This window comes from Bufo bufo, chromosome 2 (genome assembly GCF_905171765.1).
Source record: "Bufo bufo chromosome 2, aBufBuf1.1, whole genome shotgun sequence".
In the NCBI taxonomy this organism is placed as follows: Eukaryota; Metazoa; Chordata; class Amphibia; order Anura; family Bufonidae; genus Bufo; species Bufo bufo.
The window spans coordinates 832,660,732-832,682,079 of NC_053390.1; the positions used below are offsets into that span (position 1 = coordinate 832,660,732).

The 21,348-nt window shown below is 45.8% G+C and overlaps 1 protein-coding gene across 1 annotated transcript in view; it reads right to left on the reverse strand.

The window, feature by feature from the left end:
* LOC120991098 (vomeronasal type-2 receptor 26-like) overlaps positions 1-21,348 on the reverse strand; it is a 119,171-nt gene that overhangs the window by 18,061 nt on the left and 79,762 nt on the right. Inside the window, exons 6-7 of the mRNA XM_040419990.1 lie at positions 20,257-20,340; positions 18,010-18,133 (exon numbers count right to left, since the gene is read on the reverse strand). Of these exons, the coding sequence (XP_040275924.1) occupies positions 18,010-18,133; positions 20,257-20,340 (208 nt within the window). The remainder of the gene's footprint in view (positions 1-18,009; positions 18,134-20,256; positions 20,341-21,348) is intronic.

The following is a 21,348-nucleotide window of genomic DNA, read 5'->3' on the forward strand; positions in this document are numbered from 1 at the left end:
GACTCTAATGGCGGAGTCATATGTAATACTAAAGGGAGAAGCCATACGTGAGAGATTCAAATGGCGGAGTCATACGTGACCCTAAAAACAAAGAGAGAAGCCATGCGTGAGAGACTCTAATGGAAAAGCCATGCGTGAGAGACTCTAATGGCGGAGTTATATGTAACACTGAAAGGGAGAAGCCATGCGTGAGAGACTCAAATGGCTAAGCCATGCGTGAGAGACCCTAATGGTGGAGTCATATGGCGGCTTAATTCCCTCTTAATTAATTACCTACCACCATGCCGCACCAGTATGACTTGGGAACTCGCATAACCATTATCCTCTCCGACACTGACCTAGGACGCTACCCAGCCTACAACCATATTGCCCCCCACCGAACAACATGAAGAACGAACACCGGGCCCCTGAATCCCCCCGAAGCCAAGGGATTGACCCGGAAGACCTCACTGTGATGATAAGTAATTAAACGTGAGCCCGACCTAAAGGCAAATGCATAGACATTAGTGATCCGAACCACTTGCATGAATGAAACATTAACCAACCGTGAAATTGTTTTCTTTTTTTTTTTTTTTTTAAACAGATGGGAGAAAACCAGAGCCAGAGGCATAGCAGTTAGCTAAGAAACACCCCTAGTCGTGACAAACACATGAATAACTGTGAAACATAGTAGTAACTTACTCCTATCAGCCCACTGTTCGCTAGGGAGCTATTTGGTTAACTGGGGCGGGAGATCCAACTGCGTGAATGCGAACCAGAAGTACAGGAGATCAGTCTGCGTAACCCACCACCGAGGAAAGAACTCAAGCCTGAAGAAGCAGCTATGTTTAACGGAAGAGCAGAAGTAGAGCGGTGCGCTGATAGCCCTGGCAAGAATACTGAGTAACCATGATGTAGAAATGAAAGAAATGCAGCTTAATGTGGAAGCAGAGTAGAACACATGATGCAAGAACAAGTGGGTAAATGCAGCTCTGGATGTGAGAGGTGCCTAAAACATGGTATGGGCACAGCTCTGAGTATGAGCATGAGGAGCATGGTATAACGCAGCTGTATGAGTGCAAGCTGAAAGGAACAGAGTATTAATGTAATGCAACCGCGACCGCTGCTCTAGAAGTGAATGGCGTATAAGACAAAATGTAAAAGCAGACACACGGCTGTAGCTTGAAGGTAACAATCCTAACCACGATCCTCTGACCATGGAGCCCAACTCCCCTCGCCCAGAGCGCTACAAGTCACGGACCGTGGAACCAAGTCCGATCCTACCGTGAATGTAAGCACATGATCCGAGTGAGAACTGTGCCACCATGAATTCATGTCTGGGTTCCCCGACGTGTGTCATATTTCTCCGACCCGCCAATTCAACTAAATGTGGTGTTTAGGAAGTATACTGAATATTAACTGTGTCTTGACTGCACAACATTACCCAATGGGAAGTAATAGTAGATCTATGAGGTATGTAGGTAGACAGTGGCATACGTTGAGCGAAAATGCACGTGAATAAGCTAAAATCCCCGACACGGTATCATGCCCCATTAGATTTGAAAGAGGTTGTGTTCAGTAATGTAGAGCACCTATAACAATAATACACATCTATGGAACACTGGGAACCGGGTAAATGGGTGACAGCTCCCATGAAACCAGCCCCGAGCCTAGGAATGTGTCCGTGCTGGTGTACCTGCGCCTCTGTACGTGCGACTGCAGACCCCCCGGCCGGCGGCGGGGTTACCAATACCGTGCGAGCCCCAGGACTGCCAAGTAGGCATGCAAATGTCACATATTTGGCCACAATTGAAGCGAGACTGGAACAGTGAGTGGGGAACAACAGAATGTTCCCCCAATGATGATCTGCAACGTGCCTGATGGAAACAGTGGAAACATAAACAAAAGGTAAGGTTTTTTTTTTTTTTTTTTAACAGAACCTCGGCACTGCTGCTCCCGCACGGAGAGCCCAACCACGCCGCTCTAGAGCAGGACCAACAAAGGACTCTAGAATCTTGTGATAACTCTAGAATCTTGCGAAATACCAAAAAGACACCTACCGCCAGTGGCCACATATACACACAGAACTATGACCACATAGGTCTGCCGACTGACAACCACATAATCAGACCAGATTCCTTAAAGTGACAGTACATGGACTGAATGTCATACCTTGCACGCTCTGTGTTCTCCTCCCCCACCCTTGTTATAATAAAATGATGGAACAAATGAATATCATGGTTGTAAGGGACCTATGCCGGTTCTAGCCCTCTGAGGCGACTAATTATATGACTGTGGTTACCTCATGTGTAACCGCTATGTTACTACTGGCCAGTCGGTACTTGCACAACATAGTGGGCGGGATTCCCAAACGGTGCGAGCGTTACCAGGGGCGGAGCCGCAGATCGTGCCTAGCAACCGGCACACGCGGCTGCCCCCGGAACGCCCGCCCGCACAACAAGCCCGGCCACGGCATCCCCGCCCAAAGCTTATTCTGACCTTTTCATGTAACACTGCATTGAATACATGTGAGAAATAAATGCAGTCAAGGAACCGGGAGTGGGCGTGGTATGCCTTCCATATTGGAGCACAGGGTAATAGTAAATGGGGTTCCCCCTGTGTGCCCCCACGGTGGAGCGCAGGGAAGGTTGGTGATATCTTTAGCACACATGTACAGTTCTAATATTTGGCGTAAAAGTCATAATTAATTGCACGCCATATTTAGAGCATAATTTGTGACTTTTCACTTGTTTGCCACATTTCAAAGTGGCTTCCTGCAGTCCGTCGTATTTACTATAATAGAGTTGTGGACTGGAAGGCTTCCTCTTGATCAAAGCGATTATAAATGCCGATGCGTTCCACCGTGGAACGCATCGGGGAAGTAGAGGAGTTCCGGGAGGTGGGCGGAATTGTACCTGCCGATGCGTTCCACCGTGGAACGCATCGAGGAAGTAGTGGAGCTCCGGGAGGTGGGTGGATTTGTACATGCTGATGCGTTCCACCGTGGAACGCACCGGGAGTCTGAGTATGCTACGGATAGATGCAAGATATGTAGCAGTAAGATCACGGCCAGCCGAGCGCTGCCCCCCCCCCCGGGGTGAGGACTCGACCCGCCGCGCGGTCCCCACGCTGCTGCCCCGGCCTCGGATACCCCCTGCTTACCTGACGAGCCGCCGGACGAATCTGTCTTCATGTCATAGCAGAGAATCAGGCTTCACGTCACCCACCACTGGAACAGGCCACTGTCACACATTTAGGCCCAGGCACCCAGGCAGAGGAGAGAGGTCCCGTAACAGAGAATCTGGCCTTATGTCAGCGCAGAATCTGTCTTCATGTCATAGCAGAGAATCAGGCATCACGTCACCCACCACTGGAACAGGCCACTGTCACACATTTAGGCCCAGGCACCCAGGCAGAGGAGAGAGGTCCCGTAACAGAGAATCTGGCCTTATGTCAGCGCAGAATCTGTCTTCATGTCATAGCAGAGAATCAGGCATCACGTCACCCACCACTGGAACAGGCCACTGTCACACATTTAGGCCCAGGCAGAGGAGAGAGGTCCCGTAACAGAGAATCTGGCCTTATGTCAGCGCAGAATCTGTCTTCATGTCATAGCAGAGAATCAGGCATCACGTCACCCACCACTGGAACAGGCCACTGTCACACATTTAGGCCCCTGCACCCAGACAGAGGAGAGAGGTCCTGTAACAGAGAATCTGGCCTTATGTCAGCGCAGAATCTGTCTTCATGTCATAGCAGAGAATCAGGCATCACGTAACCCACCACTGGAACAGGCCACTGTCACACATTTAGGCCCCGGCACCCAGACAGAGGAGAGAGGGCCCGTAACAGAGAATCTGGCCTTATGTCAGCGCAGAATCTGTCTTCATGTCATAGCAGAGAATCAGGCTTCACGTCACCCACCACTGGAACAGGCCACTGTCACACATTTAGGCCCAGGCACCAAGTCAGTGGTGTAGTACAGTCGATATGAACCACATGAAGTTTCACCAAATATCCAGTCTGCAGGTTTGCAATAGGGTCATACCAATATACAGGAGCTGCAGCAATGATCACTTGTTAAATATAGTTCCATATATTCATAAGCTGTTAGCAGAGAGTCAGGACATGCTAAATAAACCTCTTCAAATGTGCTATTAGATAACTGAGGAAAGTTTTAACAGACAGAGTCTTTATAGTGGACTCTTCCAGAAAGCCCCCTGTGTATTCTGCTACTTGGTTTGGTCTCCTCAGTGCAGACATTTACTGTGAAGGAGTTAGGATCTCTGTCTAAGTTCTCTAAAGCTAAAGTTCATTTATCTATTGTAAAAAGTTATAATATATACCCATAATAGTTCTGTAGAATGTAAAGAGGTGACTGTATGTTTTTTAGCAGCCTTTAAACCCTGCAGCACATGCTAGGCTGAGTAGATGATGTACAGTTAAAGAGACATGTGTTCTTCCTAAAATGGCTGCAAGACATGCTGTATTCCAGGTCACCCTGCTGCAATATCTTTGTAAATGATTTTCTCTTGTTCATTTTTCTGTATGCTTTGTTATATCCTGTAACATGTATGTGGGAATGTAATATAATGACTGCCTGTTATGATATAGGTGGGCTGGTGACCTGGCTGTATACCACATAGTGGCAGTGTTTCCCTGTTGTATTACAGGCTCCAGCCAAGTGCACTACACCTCAATAAAGCTTTAAACCACAGAAGACCTGAGTGTCGTCCCTTAGAGTCCACTTAGAGTTTATGCCTGGAGGAGCTGGTGACCGAGTGAGTGTGAAAGCTGGAGGTGTCGCAGATGGTGCAAGGAAAAGAGGGTTACATTTGGTGCCGTGACTCGGATGTCATCATTCTGCTTAAAGTGACCAGTGAAGATACCTAAAGTCACCAGTGTGCGAGTTCTGAGGTGATTGTGCCACGGCGGAGCTGCTAGGCGGCAGATTGACCATATTAGCGGTTTATATCCTCTCAGGAATAGAAGATGAGTGGACGAGCCAGAGCCCGCGGAAGAGCACCTGCCAGGGGGCAGCCCAGCCAAGGACAGCGTGGACAGGAGCAAGAGGCTCAAGAACCTAGACGCATTGAAAGACCCCAGCAGCCACCAGCTGAGCCTTTGCTTGTGGGAAGAGGGCGCCAGAGAGGCCCGCCAGTAGTGGAGAGACCTCCGACTGATGTTCTGCAGCATTCAGCTGGATTTCAGGACATATCCCTCGGAGAACGGGGTGGCCGCAGGCGTGACTTCCATGACCTTGGAGTGAACACCCGGCAGACCATTGAATAGAAATGTGAGACCTGTTTTTTTTTTGCACTGTGTGAAAGGTTAAGGTTTAATCACAGAATCAGACTTCTATCTGCACGGTAGCGTGTGTCTTAGGTTTTTCTGAATGACACTATCAGTACCTTCAATGTAAGATATCCATTTTTGGGATAGATTTCAAGTAGGCCTCAAATACCAGAAACTAGTTATTTTGAGAATGGCAAATTTGGGAATAGTTTTTCAACCCAGAAAAAAAATAAGGCTTTTACGGTCGCTACAAATAACTTGACCAGCTAAAACTGTGCAGATTTGGTTGAATTGAGATGTGAGACCTGTTTTTTTTTGCGCTGTGTGACAGTTATAGGTTTAATCACAGAATGACACTTCTATCAGCACGCTAGCGTGTGTCTTAGGTTTTTCTGAATGACACTATCAATACCTTCAATGTAAGATTTTCTTTTTGGGATAGATTTCAAGTAGGCCTCAAATACCACAAACAACTTATTTTCAGAATGGCAAATTTGGGAATAGTTTTTCAACCCAGAACAAAAAGTGTGCTTTTACGGTCACTACAAATAACTTGACCAGCTAAAACTGTGCAGATTTGGTTGAATAGAGATGTGAGACCTGTTTTTTTTTGCGCTGTGTGACAGTTATAGGTTTAATCACAGAATGACACTTCTATCAGCACGCTAGCGTGTGTCTTAGGTTTTTCTGAATGACACTATCAATACCTTCAATGTAAGATTTTCTTTTTGGGATAGATTTCAAGTAGGCCTCAAATACCACAAACTAGTTATTTTCAGAATGGCAAATTTGGGAATGCTTTTTCAACCCAGAACAAAAAGTCTGCTTTTACGGTCACTACAAATAACTTGACCAGCTAAAACTGTGCAGATTTGGTTGAATAGAGATGTGAGACCTGTTTTTTTTTGCGCTGTGTGACAGTTATAGGTTTAATCACAGAATGACACTTCTATCAGCACGCTAGCGTGTGTCATTGGTTTTTCTGAATGACACTATCAATACCTTCAATGTAAGATTTTCTTTTTGGGATAGATTTCAAGTAGGCCTCAAATACCACAAACTAGTTATTTTCAGAATGGCAAATTTGGGAATGCTTTTTCAACCAAGAACAAAAAGTCTGCTTTAACGGTCACTACAAATAACTTGACAAGCTAAAACTGTGCAGATTTGGTTGAATAGAGATGTGAGACCTGGTTTTTTTTTGCGCTGTTTGACAGTTATAGGTTTAATCACAGAATGACACTTCTATCAGCACGCTAGCGTGTGTCTTAGGTTTTTCTGAATGACACTATCAATAACTTCAATGTAAGATTTTCTTTTTGGGATAGATTTCAAGTAGGCCTCAAATACCACAAACTAGTTATTTTCAGAATGGCAAATTTGGGAATGCTTTTTCAACCCAGAACAAAAAGTCTGCTTTTACGGTCACTACAAATAACTTGACCAGCTAAAACTGTGCAGATTTGGTTAAATAGAGATGTGAGACCTGTTTTTTTTTGCGCTGTGTGACAGTTATAGGTTTAATCACAGAATGACACTTCTATCAGCACGCTAGCGTGTGTCTTAGGTTTTTTCTGAATGACACATCAATACCTTCAATGTAAGATTTTCTTTTTGGGATAGATTTCAAGTAGGCCTCAAATACCACAAACTAGTTATTTTCAGAATGGCAAATTTGGGAATGCTTTTTCAACCCAGAACAAAAAGTCTGCTTTTACGGTCACTACAAATAACTTGACCAGCTAAAACTGTGCAGATTTGGTTGAATAGAGATGTGAGACCTGGTTTTTTTTCCGCTGTGTGACAGTTATAGGTTTAATCACAGAATGACACTTCTATCAGCACGCTAGCGTGTGTCTTAGGTTTTTCTGAATGACACTATCAATACCTTCAATGTAAGATTTTCTTTTTGGGATAGATTTCAAGTAGGCCTCAAATACCACAAACTAGTTATTTTCAGAATGGCAAATTTGGGAATGCTTTTTCAACCCAGAACTAAAAGTCTGCTTTTACGGTCACTACAAATAACTTGACCAGCTAAAACTGTGCAGATTTGGTTGAATAGAGATGTGAGACCTGTTTTTTTTTGCGCTGTGTGACAGTTATAGGTTTAATCACAGAATGACACTTCTATCAGCACGCTAGCGTGTGTCATTGGTTTTTCTGAATGACACTATCAATACCTTCAATGTAAGATTTTCTTTTTGGGATAGATTTCAAGTAGGCCTCAAATACCACAAACTAGTTATTTTCAGAATGGCAAATTTGGGAATGCTTTTTCAACCAAGAACAAAAAGACTGCTTTAACGGTCACTACAAATAACTTGACAAGCTAAAACTGTGCAGATTTGGTTGAATAGAGATGTGAGACCTGTTTTTTTTTTGCGCTGTTTGACAGTTATAGGTTTAATCACAGAATGACACTTCTATCAGCACGCTAGCGTGTGTCTTAGGTTTTTCTGAATGACACTATCAATAACTTCAATGTATGATTTTCTTTTTGGGATAGATTTCAAGTAGGCCTCAAATACCACAAACTAGTTATTTTCAGAATGGCAAATTTGGGAATGCTTTTTCAACCCAGAACAAAAAGTCTGCTTTTACGGTCACTACAAATAACTTGACCAGCTAAAACTGTGCAGATTTGGTTAAATAGAGATGTGAGACCTGTTTTTTTTTGCGCTGTGTGACAGTTATAGGTTTAATCACAGAATGACACTTCTATCAGCACGCTAGCGTGTGTCTTAGGTTTTTTCTGAATGACACATCAATACCTTCAATGTACGATTTTCTTTTTGGGATAGATTTCAAGTAGGCCTCAAATACCACAAACTAGTTATTTTCAGAATGGCAAATTTGGGAATGCTTTTTCAACCCAGAACAAAAAGTCTGCTTCCCTTACGGTCACTACAAATAACTTGACCAGCTAAAACTGTGCAGATTTGGTTGAATAGAGATGTGAGACCTGTTTTTTTTTTTGCGCTGTGTGACAGTTATAGGTTTAATCACAGAATGACACTTCTATCAGCACGCTAGCGTGTGTCTTAGGTTTTTCTGAATGACACTATCAATAACTTCAATGTAAGATTTTCTTTTTGGGATAGATTTCAAGTAGGCCTCAAATACCAGAAACTAGTTATTTTGAGAATGGCAAATTTGGGAATGCTTTTTCAACCCAGAACAAAAAGTCTGCTTTTACGGTCACTACAAATAACTTGACCAGCTAAAACTGTGCAAAAAATAACCAGATTGTTGATGGTTAAATGCACTTCGGTGACACAGGCTCAGCCTGAAGCTGATGTAGGATATAGCACAAAATAACCACACAATTGATGGTTAAATACACTTGGTGATAGCTCGTGCTGGCGCACCACAAGTCACAAAATGGCCGCAGATCACCCCAGAAAAAAAGTGATCTAAAAACGCTCTGGGCAGCCTCAAAAAAGTGAGCAAGTCAATAATAGCACTTCAATGATCCACAGCTGCAGATCGATCACAGAATCAAGTCTTTTGGAGGAGTTAATCTGCCTAATCTCGCCCTAACGTCGCAGCTGCAACCTCTCCCTACACTGATCATAGCAGAGTGACGTGCGGCGCTACGTGACTCCAGCTTAAATAGAGGCTGGGTCACATGGTGCACTGGCCAATCACAGCCATGCCAATAGTAGGCATGGCTGTGATGGCCTCTTGGGCCAAGTAGTATGACGCTTGTTGATTGGCTGCTTTGCAGCCTTTCAAAAAGCGCCAAGAAAGCGCCGAACACCGAACCCGAACCCGGACTTTTACGAAAATGTTCGGGTTCGGGTCCGTGTCACGGAAACCCCAAAATTCGGTACGAACCCGAACTATACAGTTCGGGTTCGCTCATCCCTAGTTACGTGATTAGTTAAGGCAGTTCCAATCAATAAAGCCACACAAAACTAAATGTTAGTCCCAGGTTAGTTCTCAAAATGTAGATCTGCTTCTATTGAAGTTCTCACCCATCGAGGGATAACATGTGCAAACCAATCCACTCCTGCTCCAAACTAGGTAAACGAGGCAGGCAACAAACTTCATGGGCCTGGGATTTCCTCTTCCACTCTTCCTGCCACCTCTCCAGTTCATCCCCAACCGCCTCAAATATAAAGTCTGAACCGTTCAGCACCAAGGGGGAACAGACGGGCACACCTCTCCTCTCCTCAACCGATATCACACCAAATCAAGGCACCAGCGATTAGCGCGATGCCAGCAGCCTCCTCAGCATAGCGGTGGGGCAGAATCAGGAGCCACAGCAGGCCCACGAGGCTTTCACAGGGACTCCACAACACCAGAAGCCCAGTCACAGGCCATATAGCCAGGCTTTCAGAAAGAGGCCGGGGGAGGAGGCGGAGCTATGGCGTGACCAGCTTACATCATGTACATCCCACCGACATGCCTGCCGACCACAAAAAGCCGGCCACCGGCATCTTGATTGTAGGTCCAGCGCAAAAGGTTGCCTCTTTGAGTGGGACCTACTCTGACAAAAAGGTGTAGCACAATGCATTGTCACACAGTGGGTGGCATTGTCATACAGCAGGGTTGCTGTTTCACTCCTGGGTCTCGCCACCTACTAGGGCAGTGCCGCTTTGTCACCGCATTGTGCTGAGCCTTTATGTCTGAGTAGGTCCCAATCAAAGAGGCAACCTTGGCATAGTGAGTGGCTTTATGCCTTTTGATGGCTGTACACTTTAATATGGCGCTGAAAAGCGAGTTTAATTAGATCAAAGCATAGAATTGTGGATGTGCGATCCAGTTCTATTTTTCTCCCCCTGATATATATTTATTAATTTCTTAAAATTTGTTTCTGGTACAATTCAAGTTTAATTCGGGTACATAATCAATTTTACCCAAATCATAAATTCTCTAATTACCCTGAAAGGAACTTGATATATACGACTCACTGGTCACCAATTTTTCCAGAGAAATAGAAAAAGAGGTATCCTAGTGGTCACCTAAAAAGTGCTTTTTCACCCTAGTGGTAGCCTCAAACTGTTCAACCAGTGCATTTTCATAATAAGATTTGTTATCTGTTGCTGTGGTTGCACCAACACATAATGTTCGGCAATAGGGATGAGCGAACCCGAACTGTATAGTTCGGGTTCGTACCGAATTTTGGGGTGTCCGTGACACGGACCCGAACCCGATCATTTTCGTAAAAGTCCGGGTTCGGGTTCGGGTTCGGTGTTCGGCGCTTTCTTGGCGCTTTTTGAAAGGCTGCAAAGCAGCCAATCAACATGCGTCATACTACTTGCCCCAAGAGGCCATCACAGCCTTGCCTACTATTGGCATGGCTGTGATTGGCCAGTGCAGCATGTGACCCAGCCTCTATATAAGCTTGGGTCACGTAGCGCTGCACGTCACTCTGCTGATTCAAGCATAGGGAGAGGTTGCTGCTGCGACGTTAGGGCGAGATTAGGCAGATTAACTCCTCCAAAAGACTTCATTCTGTGATCGATCTGCAGCTGTGGATCATTGAAGTGCTAATATTGAATTGCTCACTTTTTTGAGGCTGCCCAGAGCGTTTTTAGATCACTTTTTTCTGGGGTGATCGGCGGCCACCTTGTGGCTTGTGGTGCGCCAGCAAAAGCTATCACCAAGTGTATTTAACCATCAATAGTGTGGTTATTTTTTGCTATATCCTGCATCAGCTGCAGGCTGAGCCTGTGTCACCGAAGTGCATTTAACCATCAACAGTCTGGTTATTTTTTGGCCATATACTACATCAGCTGCAGGCTGAGCCTGTGTCACCCAAGTGCATTTAACCATCAACAGTGTGGTTATTTTTTGGCCATATACTACATCAGCTGCAGGCTGAGCCTGTGTCACCGAAGTGCATTTAACCATCAACAGTCTGGTTATTTTTTGGCCATATACTACATCTGGTGCAGGCTGAGCCTGTGTCACCCAAGTGCATTTAACCATCAATAGTGTGGTTATTTTTTGGCCATATACTACATCAGGGGCAAGTTGAGCCTGTCACCCAGCGCCTAAAAAATAGACCTGACATTTCTATTCAACCAAATTTGTACTGTTTTAGCTGGTCAAGTTATTTGTAGTGACCGTAAAACCACATTTTTTGTTCTGGGTTGAAAAACTATTCCCAAATTTGCCATTCTCAAAATAACTAGTTTCTGCTATATGAGGCCTACTTGAAATCTATCCCAAAAAGGATATCTTACATTCAAGGTGCTGATAGTGTCATTCAGAAAAACTTAACACACACGCTACCGTGCAGATACAAGTCTAATTCTGTGATTAAACCGATACCTGTCACACAGCACAAAAAAAAACAGGCCTCACATTTCTATTCAACCAAATCTGTACTGTTTTAGCTGGTCAAGTTATTTGTAGTGACCGTAAAAGCACACTTTTTGTTCTTGGTTGAAAAACTATTCCCAAATTTGCCATTCTCAAAATAACTAGTTTCTGCTATATGAGGCCTACTTGAAATCTATCCCAAAAAGGATATCTTACATTCAAGGTGCTGAGTGTCATTCAGAAAAACTTAACACACACGCTACCGTGCAGATAGAAGTCTAATTCTGTGATTAAACCTATACCTGTCACACAGCGCAAAAAAAAACAGGCCTCACATTTCTATTCAACCAAATCTGTACTGTTTTAGCTGGTCAAGTTATTTGTAGTGACCGTAAAAGCACACTTTTTGTTCTGGGTTGAAAAACTATTCCCAAATTTGCCATTCTCAAAATAACTAGTTTCTGCTATATGAGGCCTACTTGAAATCTATACCAAAAAGGATATCTTACATTCAAGGTGCTGATAGTGTCATTCAGAAAAACCTAAGACACACGCTACCGTGCAGATAGAAGTCTAATTCTGTGATTAAACCTATACCTGTCACACAGCGCAAAAAAAAACAGGCCTCACATCTCTATTCAACCAAATCTGCACTGTTTTAGCTGGTCAAGTTATTTGTAGTGACCGTAAAAGCAAACTTTTTGTTCTGGGTTGAAAAACTATTCCCAAATTTGCCATTCTCAAAATTGTGGTGAACGGGAACAATGAGGAAAACATCTAATAAGGGACGCGGAGGCGGACGTGGACATGGTCGTGGTGGTGTTAGTGGACCCTCTGGTGCTGGGAGAGGACGTGGATGTTCTGCCACAGCCATACATCTTAGTGAACCAACTACCTCAGGTCCCAGTAGCCAGCAGAATTTACAGCGATATTTGGTGGGGCCCAATGCCGTTCTAAGGATGGTAAGGCCTGAGCAGGTACAGGCATTAGTCAATTGGGTGGCCGACAGTGGATCCAGCACGTTCACATTATCTCCCACCCAGTCTTCTGCAGAAAGCGCACAGATGGTGCATGAAAACCAAGCCTATCGGTCTGTCACATCACCCCCATGCATATCAGGGAAACTGTCTGAGCCTCAAGTTATGCAGCAGTCTATTATGCTGTTTGAAGACTCTGCTGCCAGGGTTTCCCAAGGGCATCCACCTAGCCCTTCCCCAGGGGTGGAAGAGATAGAATGCACTAACGCACAACCACTTATTTTTCCTGATGATGAGGACATGGGAATACCACCTCAGCACGTCTCTGATGATGACGAAACACAGGTGCCAACTGCTGCGTCTTTCTGCAGTGTGCAGACTGAACATGAGGTCAGGGGTCAAGACTGGGTGGAAGACGATGCAGGGGACGATGAGGTCCTAGACCCCACATGGAATGAAGGTCGTGCCACTGACTTTCACAGTTCGGAGGAAGAGGCAGTGGTGAGACCGAGCCAACAGCGTAGCAAAAGAGGGAGCAGTGGGCAAAATCAGAACACCCGCCGCCAAGAGACTCCGCCTGCTACTGACCGCCGCCATCTGGGACCGAGCACCCCAAAGGCAGCTTCAAGGAGTTCCCTGGCATGGCACTTCTTCAAACAATGTGCTGACGACAAGACCCGAGTGGTTTGCACGCTGTGCCATCAGAGCCTGAAGCGAGGCATTAACGTTCTGAACCTTAGCACAACCTGCATGACCAGGCACCTGCATGCAAAGCATGAACTGCAGTGGAGTAAACACCTTAAAAACAAGGAACTCACTCAGGCTCCCCCTGCTACCTCTTCTGCTGCTGCCGCCGCCTCGTCCTCTTCTGCTGCTGCCGCCGCCTCGGCCTCTTCCTCCGCCTCTGGAGGAACGTTGGCACCTGCCGCCCAGCAAACATGGGATGTACCACCAACACCACCACCTGCGTCACCAAGCATCTCAGCCATGTCACACGGCAGCGTTCAGCTCTCCATCTCACAAACATTTGAGAGAAAGCGTAAATTCCCACCTAGCCACTCTCGATCCCTGGCCCTGAATGCCAGCATTTCTAAACTACTGGCCTATGAAATGCTGTCATTTAGGCTGGTGGACACACACAGCTTCAAATAGCTCATGTCGCTTGCTGTCCCACAGTATGTTGTTCCCAGCCGGCACTACTTCTCCAAGAGAGCCGTGCTTTCGCTGCACAACCAAGTGTCCGATAAAATCAAGTGTGCACTGCGCAACGCCATCTGTGTCAAGGTCCACCTAACCAAAGATACGTGGACCAGTAAGCACGGCTAGGGACGCTATATCTCCCTAACTGCACACTGGGTAAATGTAGTGGCGGCTGGGCCCCAGGCGGAGAGCTGTTTGGCGCACGTCCTTCCGCCGCCAAGGATTGCAGGGCAACATTCTTTGCCTCCTGTCTCCTCCTCCTCCTACTCACCTTCCTCCTCCTCTTCTTCCACCTGCTCATCCAGTCAGCCACACACCTTCACCACCAACTTCAACACAGCCCGGGGTAAATGTCAGCAGGCCGTTCTGAAACTCATATGTTTGGGGGACAGGCCCCACACCGCACAGGAGTTGTGGCGGGGTATAGAACAACAGACCGACGAGTGGTTGCTGCCGGTGAGCCTCAAGCCCTGCCTGGTGGTGTGCGATAATGGGCGAAATCTCGTTGCAGCTCTACTACTAGCTGGTTTGATGCACATCCCTTGCCTGGCGCATGTGCTGAATTTGGTGGTGCAGAAGTTCATTCGCAACTACCCCGACATGTCAGAGCTGCTGCATAAAGTGCGGGCCGTCTGTTCGCGCTTCCGGCGTTCACACCCTGCCGCTGCTCGCCTGTCTGCGCTACAGCGTAACTTCGGTCTTCCCGCTCACCGCCTCATATGCGACGTGCCCACCAGGTGGAACTCCACCTTGCATATGCTGGACAGACTGTGCGAGCAGCAGCAGGCCATAGTGGAGTTTCAGCTGCAGCACGCACGGGTCAGTCGCACTGCGGATCAGACCCACTTCACCACCAATGACTGGGCCTCCATGCGAGACCTGTGTGCCCTGTTGCGCTGTTTCGAGTACTCCACCAACATGGCCAGTGGCGATGACGCCGTTATCAGCGTTACAATACCACTTCTATGTCTCCTTGAGAAAACACTTAGGGCGATGATGGAAGAGGAGGTGGCCCAGGAGGAAGAGGAGGAAGAGGGGTCATTTTTAGCACTTTCAGGCCAGTCTCTTCGAAGTGACTCAGAGGGAGGTTTTTTGCAACACCAGAGGCCAGGTACAAATGTGGCCAGACAGGGCCCACTACTGGAGGACGAGGAGGACGAGGATGAGGAGGAGGTGGAGGAGGATGAGGATGAAGCAGGTTCACAGCGGGGTGGCACCCAAAGCAGCTCGGGCCCATCACTGGTGCGTGGCTGGGGGGAAACACAGGACGATGACGATACGCCTCCCACAGAGGACAGCTTGTCCTTACCTCTGGGCAGCCTGGCACACATGAGCGAATACATGCTGCAGTGCCTGCGCAACGACAGCAGAATTGCTCACATTTTAACGTGTGCGGACTACTGGGTTGCCACCCTGCTGGATCCACGGTACAAAGACAATGTGCTCACCTTACTTCCTACACTGGAGCGTGATAGGAAGATGCGCGAGTACAAGCGCACGTTGGTAGACGCGCTACTGAGAGCATTCCCAAATGTCACAGGGGAACCAGTGGAAGCCCAAGGCGAAGGCAGAGGAGGAGCAAGAGGTCGCCAGCGCAGCTGTGTCACGGCCAGCTCCTCTGAGGACAGGGTTAGCATGGCAGAGATGTGGAAAAGTTTTGTCACCACGCCACAGCTAACTGCACCACCACCTGATACGGAACGTGTTAGCAGGAGGCAACATTTCACTAACATGGTGGAACAGTACCTGTGCACACCCCTCCACGTACTGACTGATTGTTCGGCCCCATTCAACTTCTGGGTCTCCAAATTGTCCACGTGGCCAGAGCTAGGCTTTTATGCCTTGGAGGTGCTGGCCTGCCCAGCGGCCAGCGTTTTGTCTGAAAGTGTATTCAGCACGGCAGGGGGCGTCATTACAGACAAACGCAGCCGCCTGTCTACAGCCAATGTGGACAAGCTGACGTTCATAAAAATGAACCAGGCATGGATCACACAGGACCTGTCCATCCCTTGTGCAGATTAGATATTAACTACCTCCCCTTAACAATATATTATTCTACTCCAGGGCACTTCCTCATTCAATACTATTTTTATTTTCATTTTACCATTATATTGCGGGGCAACCCAAAGTTGAATGAACCTCTCCTCTGCCTGGGTGCCGGGGCCTAAATGTGTGACAGTGGCCTGTTCCAGTGGTATGTGTGACAGTGGCCTGTTCCAGTGGTGGGTGATGTGAAGCCTGATTCTCTGCTATGACATGAAGACAGATTCTGTGCTGACATAAGGCCAGATTCTGTGTTACGGGACCTCTCTCCTCTGCCTGGGTGCCTGGGCCTAAATATGTGACAGTGGCCTGTTCCAGTGGTGGGTGACGTGAAGCCTGATTCTCTGCTATGACATGAAGACAGATTCTGTGCTGACATAAGGCCAGATTCTCTGTTACGGGACCTCTCTCCTCTGTCTGGGTGCCGGGGCCTAAATATGTAACAGTGGCCTGTTCCAGTGGTGGGTGACGTGAAGCCTGATTCTCTGCTATGACATGAAGACAGATTCTGTGCTGACATAAGGCCAGATTCTCTGTTACGGGACCTCTCTCCTCTGTCTGGGTGCCTGGGCCTAAATATGTGACAGTGGCCTGTTCCAGTGGGTGGATGACGTGAAGCCTGATTCTCTGCTATGACATGAAGACTGATTCTGCACTGACATAAGGCCAGATTCTCTGTTACGGGACATCTCTCCTCTGTCTGGGTGCCGGGGCCTAAATATGTGACAGTGGCCTGTTCCAGTGGTGGGTGACGTGAAGCCTGATTCTCTGCTATGACATGAAGACAGATTCTGTGCTGACATAAGGCTAGATTCTCTGTTACGGCACCTCTCTCCTCTGTCTGGGTGCCGGGGCCTAAATATGTGACAGTGGCCTGTTCCAGTGGTGGGTGACGTGAAGCCTGATTCTCTGCTATGACATGAAGACAGATTCTGTGCTGACATAAGGCCAGATTCTCTGTTACGGGACCTCTCTCCTCTGTCTGGGTGCCTGGGACTAAATATGTGACAATGGCCTGTTCCAGTGGTGGGTGACGTGAAGCCTGATTCTCTGCTATGACATGAAGAATGATTCTGCGCTGACATAAGGCCAGATTCTCTGTTACGGGACCTCTCTCCTCTGTCTGGGTGCCGGGGCCTAAATATGTGACAGTGGCCTGTTCCAGTGGTGGGTGACGTGAAGCCTGATTCTCTGCTATGACATGAAGACAGATTCTGTGCTGACATAAGGCCAGATTCTCTGTTACGGGACCTCTCTCCTCTGTCTGGGTGCCGGGGCCTAAATATGTGACAGTGGCCTGTTCCAGTGGTGGGTGACGTGAAGCCTGATTCTCTGCTATGACATGAAGACTGATTCTGCGCTGACATGAAGCCAGATTCTCTGCTATGGCATGAAGAGACTGATTCTCTGCTGACATGAAGCCAGATTCTCTGCTATGGCATGAAGAGTCTGATTCTCTGCTGATGTGAAGCCAGATTCTCTGCTATGGGACCTCTGTCCAATTGATATTGTTTAATTTTAATTTTTTTAATTTTTATTTTAATTCATTTCCCTATCCACATTTGTTTGCAGGGGATTTACCTACATGTTGCTGCCTTTTGCAGCCCTCTAGCTCTTTCCTGGGCTGTTTTACAGCCTTTTTAGTGCCCAAAAGTTCGGGTCCCCATTGACTTCAATGGGGTTCGGGTTCGGGACGAAGTTCGGGTCGGGTTCGGATCCCGAACCCGAACATTTCCGGGAAGTTCGGCCGAACTTCTCGAACCCGAACATCCAGGTGTTCGCTCAACTCTATTCGGCAACTCTTTTCCAGAACAGGGGAGAGTTATTATTAATCGGTGGATTTAGGCATGATTTAGGTAGTAGGTTAGTCAATGGGCCCTCCCCTGGTAATCTCATGTTCTCTTCCAATAGTTCATTCACATTGACAAAGTCTTTCAAAACCTCAATCCCCAATTTCTGGGAAAATATGTGAAAATTACTTTGGTCTTCATCAAATAGGCCGAGGAAAGGCAATTTGAATATATTTCCCAGGCCTACATTATTCTGTACATGTACACCGCATCCAAGGCACTCTCCGTAATGAGAAGGACACCCCTCAGGCAGCGCATATATGTTGCTGAGAAACCTAGAAAGCATGTTAGGTTCTTACTCTCTTATACAAAAAGTTAGAATACCACTCTTTTGAGAAACTCAGGATGAATTCCAAACCAGTAGAATCAGTTTGTCATCCTTAATTTACCTGTTATATTGGACACTTCACCCTCAGAACAGGGGACACAGTCATAGCAGCAGACCAGATATCCTCCATTAGAAGCTTTCCTGTGTCCTGGAGAACATGGCTCATTACACCGGGACTGAGGCATCTGGGATAGTAAGTAAAGTGGTAATCAGTGTATGAAACCTAATATGAAACCTAAGAAAATTATTATATGACAAACTGTGATACTTCTATATGTTCTAGATATTGGCTTTATGCTCAGTATACCTTTTATAACATTTCTATATTTCAATACTACGTACTGTATAACTGTTTAAAACATCACAAATTTAGGTGCAAGTGGCAAAAAGGTGACAAGAAAAGTTGGTAGGTTTAGTGGAAGATGGCATGTGGGGTTTACTAGGAGAAATTTGATGTTACACCTGCTCATTACAGCACAGTTGCTTTTTTGGATCACAGACAACCAAAAGCTTTGACAAATGTATTACAACATATAAAACATCTGGATATAATAAATTACAGTTGTGATGGCTGGACAACTGGGTCAGGGCATCTCCAATATGTCTAATGGGTAATGTTTCCTGTATGCAGTGGTAAATGTCTACCAAAAGTGGTGCAAGGAAGAACAACTGCTGAACCGATCTAAAAGTCATTTCCCCCTAACACTTATTGAAGTACCTGGGGCGTGAAGGCTAGCCCGTGATCCCACTAATGAGCTACGGTATCACAAATTGCTGAAAAAGGATAAAGGACACCTTCAGAGGTCTTCTAAAGTCAAAATCACACAGAATATTCTCGTGGCTACTTACAACAGTATAAGGCTACTTTCACACTAGCGTTAATATTTTCCAGTATTGAGATCAGTCATAGGTCTGAATACCGGAAAAAAACGCTTTTGTTTTGTCATTGTCATTGTCAATGGGAGCAAAACATAACTAAACAGAAAGGAGTGCTCCAAATGCATACCGTTCCGTTCTCATACCGGAGAGCAAAGCGTAGCATGCTGCAGTTTGCTTTCCGTCCTGGGATGCAGAGCAAGACGGATCTGTCATGACCCCCAATGCAAGTCAATGGGGACGGATCCGTTTGCTCTGACACAATAGAAATCTCATCCGTCCCCCATTGACTTTCAATGGAGTTCATGACGGATCCGTCTTGGATATGTTAAAGATAATAATACATCATAAAGGATGCAGACGGTTGTATTATCAGTAACGGAAGCGTTTGTGCTGAACCCTGCCGGATCCAGCAAAAACGCTAGCGTGAAAGTAACCTTAATGAAGCAATAGTCTCCCATATAGTGACTCACAACTTTACAGCATTGGGTGGATACATTCAGTGCTGACTGAGCATCTACTAGTCTTACATCTGAAGCTGGAAATTGGACAGTTTTGCCAGATTTAGCAAGATGATTTAAACCAAGCTGCAATTTGTATTGGCTTAGAAAGCAAAAACCGTAGTGTCGACCATCCCGGTATAAAATACCAGCAAGGTTTTATTCACACAATCCGGTGCAGAGGCTTCCATACCATTGCTGCTAGATGTGGAAGAATTGGCTGGACTGGTAACTCAATTTGATGGGAGTCTCTTCACAAGTATGAGCGCCCAGGAACCTGTACCAGTAGCAGATCCTCCTGTTCCACAGCATATGTCACAGAGTAATCTTATGCCTGGATCCACCTCTTGCCCCATTTATCTACCCCTGCTCAATTTGCTGGGAAGCTAAAGGCATGCCTGGTTTTATTTCCAATGTTCTGTATTTTCTCTATGCCCTACGTCCTCTCATCCTTCGGCACAGTGTAGAGCCTGGACATGTTCACTATGCAGCTGAGACAAGGGTCCAATCCAGTGAGACAACATGCCATTCAGTTCAGCTTTCGAACCCCTGAGCTTTCTTGGAAGCATGAGGCCTTGTTGGCGCGGTGCTGTCTACCCGTATAAAAGATGACCTACCTTCTTTGACAAATTTGTTGCAAGACAAAAAAAGTTTGTCTTGCAACAAGTGTGGATGTGTGATTCAGAGACAGATCAAAGAAAAGTATTATGATTTTTGGGTACCATGGTCCACCACCTCTTTCAAGTCTCCAGGGAGAATCCCATTGAATCCATAAAAACTTGGCTATACCCTACCTTTCTCGAAAATCTTTTAACTCCAGACTGAAGGCCTCTGTCTGTGCTGTGGATGGGGATGTCACTCTCATATGGACTGTTCCAAACTGAAAGCAAAGTAAGAACACTCCAGGCCCTATGTAAGAATGCATGAATCACCTTGGGTCTAACACTACCCTCAATCCCTGAGTCTACATCTTCTGTTGGAGTGGAATTCTTCTTCATAAGAAAGAATGATAGCTCCTAAAGACAATGTATCAACTACCAGTGCAAAAAGAAAATCATGGTAAAAGATTGCTATCCTCTAACTCTTTATTTGACTGAATTAAAAAAGCCTGTTTCTCTACCACATTGGACCTGGGTGGTTCCAATAATCTTATTTGTATAGAAGAAGAATTCAAGACGGCATTCAGTATTCAGGATGGCCACTACGAGGATCTGTAATGCACCTGCAGTGTTCTAACACTTAAAGAGGACCTTTCACCGCTCCTGACATGTCTGTTTTAATACCTACATGCATTTTCCATGTAATATCAATTCTGGGGCATCTATTCTTATGTCTGTATGTTGTTCCATTCCTCTATTATTTCTACTAGAAGTTATGAATGAATTGCTAGCAGTCTGCAGTAACGGTACAGAGGGGTGGTAACCATTTAGGGGGGTGTACCTGCACAGACTGACTCTATCCAATCAGTGCTGCCATTTTCAGACTGTGCAGGTACACACCCCCAACTTGTTACCTCCCCTCTGTACCATTACTGCTGACTGCTAGCAATTATTCATAACTTCTAGTAGAAATAATAGAGGAATGGGAGAACGTACAGACATAAGAATAGATGCTCCAGAATTGTTAGTACGTGTGGAATGCATGAATCTAATAAAACAGGCATGTCAGGAGTGGTGAAAGGTCCTCTTTAATTAAATCTTATGTGTCATACTGAATAGAAATATACTAATGCATCTAAGTGATACTAATTCATTTTCAAGACGGATACTTTTTCATATAAGTTAAACGTAGATTTTTTATTTATTCTATTGAAACAGGAGCATACAAAAAGAAGGCCTAGCCTTGTACAATAGTATTATACTGCTATCACATCTCTGTTTTGTTACCATATGCTAGTTCTGGCGTCATACCTATGCACTAAGACTAATGGTAAAGTGAGGACAACTAGGCTAAATTCTCTATTCTCATCTCCCATTTTGTATACTTGCTATATTTTGTATGTCTTTGATAGTTGTAGTAGCTTA